The sequence below is a fragment of the Vespula vulgaris genome, chromosome 14, assembly GCF_905475345.1.
Source record: "Vespula vulgaris chromosome 14, iyVesVulg1.1, whole genome shotgun sequence".
Lineage (NCBI taxonomy): Eukaryota > Metazoa > Arthropoda > Insecta > Hymenoptera > Vespidae > Vespula > Vespula vulgaris.
In genome coordinates this window covers 2,282,501-2,290,000 of record NC_066599.1, presented here as the reverse complement: position 1 = coordinate 2,290,000, position 7,500 = coordinate 2,282,501, and the positions used below count along the sequence as shown (strand labels likewise).

At 38.4% G+C, this 7,500-nt stretch overlaps 1 protein-coding gene and 1 long non-coding RNA gene across 7 annotated transcripts in view; one reads left to right on the top strand and one right to left on the bottom strand.

Annotated features, from left to right (window-relative positions):
* LOC127068941 (uncharacterized) overlaps positions 1-7,500 on the top strand; it is a 222,979-nt gene that overhangs the window by 6,124 nt on the left and 209,355 nt on the right. The gene's annotated exons all lie outside the window — the stretch shown is intronic.
* LOC127068918 (knirps-related protein-like) overlaps positions 1-7,500 on the bottom strand; it is a 70,202-nt gene that overhangs the window by 2,507 nt on the left and 60,195 nt on the right. For 4 of the 5 annotated variants that reach the window (XM_051005333.1, XM_051005330.1, XM_051005329.1 and 1 more), the window contains 2 exons: positions 3,065-3,142; positions 1-131 (listed from right to left, as the gene is read on the bottom strand). The exon at positions 1-131 is cut by the window's left edge and continues 2,507 nt beyond it. In XM_051005333.1, coding sequence (XP_050861290.1) covers positions 1-131; positions 3,065-3,142 — 209 coding nt within the window. Of the gene's footprint in view, positions 132-3,064; positions 3,143-4,825; positions 5,101-7,500 lie in introns of those variants that run through there. The other variant, XM_051005334.1, reaches the window with a different exon arrangement.

The following is a 7,500-nucleotide window of genomic DNA, read 5'->3' as shown; positions in this document are numbered from 1 at the left end:
CCAACGAGAAGACACTTTCTTAAACGGCACGCTTTGCAGGCAGTACGATTCTTCTTGTTTATCACGCATTCACCGCCGTTCTTGCATTCGGATATACTATTTAGATTGTTGTAAGATCTTCCAAAGAAGGACTGCAAACAGAAACGAAAAGATAAAAGATAAATTATCGTTAATAAAATGATCGTCGTAATGAAGAACGAACTCCATTCGTAATCGCGTTTACTCGTTATCTCATCAATTCATGAGGAGCGAGATAGATAGAGGAGGGAGGGGAGCAGAGAGAGAGAGAGAGAGAGAGAGAGCTCGTAGGAGAAAGAAAAGTGAGACGGGTTAATTAACCAAATGCCGCAATTGCCCGCGATTCCGACACCGTTTCTCTCTCGCTTACTAAGAATAATTTTTCTTCGCCTTTTTCTTTTCATCCTTCGTGACTTTATTACAAAGAGATTGCTCTTACGATTTTTTGACCAATTCTTTTCGATGTATTCATTATTTTCATACATCGTTCTTTCGCGAAATTTATACAATATCAAGATTAGAAATTTGTTGTCATTGTCTCGTTGTTACAGTCATTGTCGCTCGTCCTCGTTATTGTTCTCGTATCTTAATTATTACAAACATTACTCGTACGTTTTCTTACTTTATCTAACAAAGTGTAAACGAGTTGATTAAATCGATTCACAACGGTGAGATCTCGTTGGTGTTTAGAAAAAGGCAACGTTGTCCACTTTCGCTTTTTCTTTACATATACACACACGCGCATACGTATATACATACATATATATGTATATACATACATGGACACGGTATGTTATTAATTGTTTCTGGTTCGTTTGTCCTGAAAACGAGCTCTTCCTGCGGCCCAGTGATCCCGATGCGCGCTTCGCCGAGACTCACGACGACGGCGGGCCGGCTTCGCGTTCCACTTGTCCTCTTAACTTGTCGTTTCTCTCTATCTTTTTTTTTAGTAGTAGTAATAGTAGTAGTAATAGTAGTAGTAATAGCAACAGTGCCAACAGTAGTAGCAGTAGCAGTAGCAGTAGTAGCAGTAGTAATAGTAATGGTAGTAATAGTAGTAGTAATGTATTATACGTTCGTGTAAATGTTTAGAAGGGCTTAGAAGAGGGGTGTAAGTACGACGTTTCAGGAGCGATGACACAATCGAGAAAATGCTACCGTTATTACGTGCTCTCTTCCATCAACCTCGCTAGAACAGTGCACGTTGGAGGATTATGCAAACGGGTCCTCCTTTGAAGTTGCGCGACTTTACTTGATACGATGATAACGATTCTTTTTCTTTTTTTCTTCTTTTTTTCTTCTTTTTTTTTTTTTTACTTAACTCATATATTTTAGATTAACGATATTGTTTATACGTATATAGATATTATTAATAGATTAGCGGTGAGCAATGCTCGATTATTCTAAACTTTATCATCTTATCATTTTGTTTTTTTTTTTTAAAGTATACGAGCAACATTTTAATAAATACAATCTGAAGAACACTAAATTACATATTAAAGTCGTTTAGTTTATTACTTAATAGAATATTTCTTTTGTATTTTCATTTCTTTTCGCAAATTTCTTTTTTGTAAACTTTTTTTTTTGCTTTTTAATCGTCGCGATATTAAATACTCTTTAAAGAATATATATATATATATTTTTTTTCTGTTATCTTCGATCGATAAAAAATTAGAAAGATTTCTTTTTAGGTTTATACGAATCGGGCTCGGGATACTCGTTGCGATGCGATCGATTCGAAATGAAGAGAGACGAGAAAGAAATATAGGGTAAAAAAAAGGAAATGAATAAAACGAAACGAAACGAAACGAAACGAAAGAGAAAAAAAGAATAAATAAATAAATAAATAAAATTGACGGTGAGAGAACATGGCCCTGAGAGATGCGAGCGCACGTGCACCCGTTTCTCGATTTCGTTCGAGTCTCTCGAGGCGATGCTTCCGGCGCTTCGCACTTGTCCGCCACAATTGTTTCCGCCCTAGTTCACGGTTACGTCAGCTCGACATTGTTTCGTTTCGTTATTTTCGTTTTCAGGCCCACCGTAGCATGTCAGTTCTCCCTTCTCCTCTCTCTTCCTCTCTCTCTCTGTCTCTCTCTCTGTCTCTTTCTCTATCTCACTCTGTCTTTCTCCCTCCATTGCACGTAGGATCGCGCGCTTTACGCTCGAGTTAGAACTCGCGATCCGTGCCCCGCTTTAGAGATTAGCAAAGAAAGATTACAGTCAAGTCAGACACCGATGATTCGCCTTTCTAACGAAATTAAATTCATTGCGATTAAACGCGAAAAGAAAGGGGGAAAAAATACATAAATAAATTCGTACATAGGATACGTCCATTAATCGAGTTTTCATAAAACGCGCGTGAAGGAAATGAAGCGATAAATAGATAAATAAATAAATAAATAAATAAATAAATAAATAAATAAATATAATAGAATGAAATAAAGTGAAAGAAAATAAATGAGAAGAAAGATGGGAGGAAAACGTAGGAAAAACAAATGGGATTGGAAAGACCTGGATGGAAATAAATCGAACGATTCAAATAAATCGAAAGGAAATCAATTTTGATCGATCGATCAAATGTAATGTAATCACGAGAAAAATTAGACGAAACGAAAAAATTTATTTGACCATCGAATTATCGATAGGTTTCTAATCGGTTCTAATCGATCGAGACAGGTGGCCCCCGTGCTTGGTTGACACGCATGCTTGGCCAAACGCTTTTAACCTCGGCCACGGAACGGGTCGTGAAAGCGATCGCCGTAGTGCTGGTGTTTTGCGAAATCACGGGAAAGAACGACGACGTCGTTTGCGAGTAACTGCTGCTGGTTTAGAATGGTGGGGAGAATTAGGAACGAGCGAGGAAAACTCAATGCGAATTTGTACGAGCTAATCTCTCTTTCTCTCTCTCTCTCTCTCTCTCTCTGTCTATCTCTTTCGCTCTCTTTCACTCTCTGTCTCTTTCTACTCTTCTGTATTTTTTTTTTATTATCATTATTATTATTATTATTTATTTTTTTTTGTCTTGATCTCGTGAGAAGAGACTCACCTTGCAGCCCTCGCAGGTGAACGCGCCAAAGTGGAAGCCAGCCGCGGGTTCGCCGCACACCTTGCATTGCTGATTCATCTGTAACAAAAGAAGAAGGACTTTTATCATCATTTGCCATTTCGTTCGAGTTCATGATCCGAGTTCATATACCCAGTCACACACATACACATATATATATATATACACATCCACATATACAGAGAAAGAGAGACGCACGCGAAGACGCGCACGAAAACACAAACGATCGAATATAAATGTACAAACATTGGAGAATTATGAAAGAGTGGACGGACGCTTTTATGCGACTTATTTGTAGAAACTAAAGTGTTTATTTTTTCACTTTATTCAAACAACGGGACGCTCGGAAGAGCGTGATTCCTTTCGAGTTAAAACCTTCGAGAGTACTGAGCTACGATATATCGTTCTAAGACTTTCTAATCTTTTTGTTTTTGTTTTCTTTTTTCTATTTATTTTCTCTCTCTCTCTCTCTCTCTCTTTCTTTTATCTCGTATTTTTTCTCTCGCCTTTTTTCGTAACAATCGTCAAGGTTAATTCTTATTCTTGTATTTTTCTTTTTTCTTTTATTTGCCAATATAATCAATATGATTGTGTAATCGATAATTTTAATTTCAAAATTTCTGAACAATTTCGACGAATCGTAGAATGTTTCCGATCGGAAAAAATTTGTCTACGAAAGACCAAAAGAAAAAAAAGAAAAAGGAAAAAAAAAAAAAAAGAAAAACGTTTCTTTCTGTTATCAATTTCGTTAAATAAGTCACTCGAACGGATTAATTATTCTTTTTCTAATAAACTTTCAAAGTGACAAATTTTATCGGTCGCTATTAGAAACCGAATAGACACCATGATCGCGCACGATTGAGAAAGAGAAGAGTCTTGATTGCGCAATACTCGGAGCGCTTTGCGCTTGGCGCGCGCGAATCGCTGAATCGTGGCAAAGCGGTGCGTGTTACGTTCAACGAGCGGAAAACTCTTGTGCACGGTTGCTTTTTTTTTCTTTCTTTCTTTCTCCATTTTTTCCCCACTCTTTTCTTTTTTCTTTTCTTTTCTCTCTCCCTCACTCTCTCTCTCTCTCTCTCTGTCTGTCTGTCTCTGTTCTCTGTTCTCTCTAGGTTGCACCGATAACTTCTTTTCGCCTTCTTTCGATCGCCCGTCCAGAAAACGCAACTCGATTTATTCTCGATCCTCGTTTTCACACATCGACGATTTTACCTTGATTTAGAATTTAACATTATATTAGAAATTTATAAGCAACGTTATAAATTTTTTACCAGACAGTATCAGATCTTCTATCCGAGGAATCGTTTATCATATTTTCATGTCCAATTATTGCATATTATTAATATACGTGTTTTACACGTTTTATTAATCGTTTAACAATTATCTTCCTTTCTTTCTTCCTTTCTTCATTTCTTTCCTCGTCTCTCTTTATTTTTTCTCACTTCCGTTATTTTCCACGAGATTTTAGTTATCGGTATTGGTTCTTTTCATTTGAAAAATTTAAAATTCTATTATCTCTCTGTCTCTTTTTGTAAACGGTCTTCTTTTGATCTCCATTCGGCGTTCAACGGGCGAATGTCAAAAGTTAAGATTGTTAAGAAATATGGGACAATAGTGATGACCCACATACGTGTTTGGCCCGAAGTATACGTATCTTGTCTATGTACGTACACATACTAACACACACACACAACACACACACTAGGTATGCATATACGCATGTAGAGGTAGATAGGTACGTACGTGCGAGTACGTTACGTTCCCTCGTAGGCTCTCTTTCGACGACTTTCATACATGACGGACTGTCGCTAAATGGGAAAGTAAATCTTAGCTAATGGAAGAGACATCGAATGTTTGATCAACGGAGTCTCTCTCTCCTGACCTACACCCCACAGTCGTTGACACTTCTCGTTCGAGTTGAGCCGAACCAAGCCGAGCATAGTTTCGTACCAGAAACGTCGTTCCTACGCGTATACTTTTAATTCCGCCTTCGATTATTTTCTTTCTTTCTTTTTTTTTCTTTTCTTTCTTTCTATTTTATTTATTCGCCTTCGAACACAAAACACTATGCAACTACGACGACGAGGACAGACGAACGAACGACTTTCATATAGTTTCTATTATTCTCCTACTCGATATACTTTGAAATCATCGACAATAGATCTGTTCGATCGATCGATCGATCGATCATTCCCTTTACGTACGTATGTTGTCTACGTATGTTACGTTTTCTCTTATTGTTCTCTCTCTCTCTCTCTCTCTCTCTTTCTTCCGCCCTCTCATTTACCGAGATTTTCGTAACGGAACACTGTCACGGACTTGTGAACGTTTTCGAGTTCACATCGCGAAAAACCGATGATGTGGTAATCGCTGCGGTTCGATCGTCTCGCCTTCCTCGAAATCGTTCTCTCGATTCGCTCGATTTCGATCGAAAACTTTTCGATTTCTCTCTCTGTCTCTTTCTCTTTCAATTTCTCTCCATAATATATCATCGTTGCACTTTCGATCGAACGAACGATCTATATCTTCAAACAAATAACTTCTCAAAATTGATATCCTATCTACCCATTAAAAAAAAAAAAAGAAAACAAAGCAAACAAAAATAAAAACCAAACAAAAGAAATGGAAAACGAGAAAGGAGGTCAAAAAAAGCAATCGAACGGAATAGAAGAACATGTAAAAAGAGGAAAGAGAAAGAAAGAAGACAGATCGATGTAATACGATGTAAAACGAACAGAGATACCTACGTACACAAAACGAAGAACAACGAATGATAGAAACGTTCTTTGGACTATTTTTATGATCTTTCTCCTTCTCTCTAAGCAAGCATACCGTTCTTCTTATTACGTTAATTCGAAAGTACGTCAAAGCGTTTGAAATCGGTCGAAGGATCGATTCGCCGCTTGGTCTCGGCCTTCGTTAAAGGCGCGCGCGCGCTCTTGGTAATAAGCGTTCTCGATTATCGTCGAGAACGGATCGCGACGACGCCGACACCGGCGATCATCGTCAAGATCACCGAGGATCATCGACGTCGTCGTTGCGCGATCCTTGCTTAGTAGAGAGCCGTGAGAATCGTAGCGACTTCTGGCTGTCGGCTTGCAGTCATCTCTTTTTCTCTCTTTTTCTCTCTCTTTCACACTCTTTCTATCTATCTCTCTCTCTCTCTCTCTCTATCTCTCTCTCTTTCTCGATCAGCAACTGGATGCTAACGATCACGGCAGCTTATTTTCCAACGTTCAAAGGGAATCATATCGAAGATATGCCTCTCGTCCTCCTTTCTCGCGTTGACCTTCTCGATAAAACAGCCCCCAACACCCTCGCTTCTTCTCTCTCTCTCTCTCTTTTTCTATCTATCCATCTCTCTCTCTCTCTCTCTCTCTCTCTCTCTCTCTCTCTCTCTCTCTTTCTTTCTGTTTCTTCACGTCGACGGAAAGAATCGCGTTGATTGACGATCTCGCAACGCCAAGAACCTCTCAGGTTCAACGTCCCTCGAAGCCTTCTTCTTCTTCTTCTTCTACTTGTTCTTCTTGTTCTTTTACTTCTTTTTCTTGGTCTTTTCCTTCTTCTTCATTCTCGATAATAATTCAAAACATCCGAATTCGATCGATTTTACACTCCGACTCGACCCAACATGATTTTTTATTTATTCCTTTTCCGCGAATCCTCAACATCCGCGCGAGGAGTCTTCTAATCATTGTCTTCGTCGTCGTCTTCGTCGTCTAAGATTGTAACTCGATGAGTATTGCACAACGATTCCGGATGAAGGATTCCTTGCTCGTCGTGTCGTTTCTTAAAATAACTTCGAGTCGAGCCGAAGGAGACGTAATGAGAGGCGCACTTTAATCGCGGCGATTAAAGGTCGTAACTTACGTAGAAAAGAAAGACAGAGAAAGAGAAAAAGAAAGACGGTTAGAAAGACAGACAGAGAAAGAGAAAGAGGAGAAAAACGAGAATGAGAATGGAAAAAAAGAAGAAAAAGAAAAATAATAATAATAAAAAAGCTTTCCGTTTGAAGACAGCTTTTTTTTTCTTCTTTTTATCTAATACGTAATGTTTACGAGCGTCGAGATTCTATCGGGCTTTTTAGTCGTTTTACTATACTAAAAAATAGGTATCTTATTATTACTTTTGGGAAAGGTCACGAAAATCGAGAAACGACCAAGTACAAGGCTTCCAAGTTTTTTCAAAGATATCTTCGAATTGGTTACCGTCGAATCACCTTTTTTTCCCTTTTTTGTTCTTTTTTTTCCTTCTCTCTCTCTCTCTCTCTCTTGGTCTTTCTCTCTCTCTCTCTCTCTCTCTCTTTCTCTTTTTTTTTTTACGATGGGGGGTGACGAACTCGTAACATCTTTCCCGACTGATGGTGCCACGATCCTTTACCTTCGTCGTTTTTTTTTTCTTTCTTTTTCTTCCTCTTT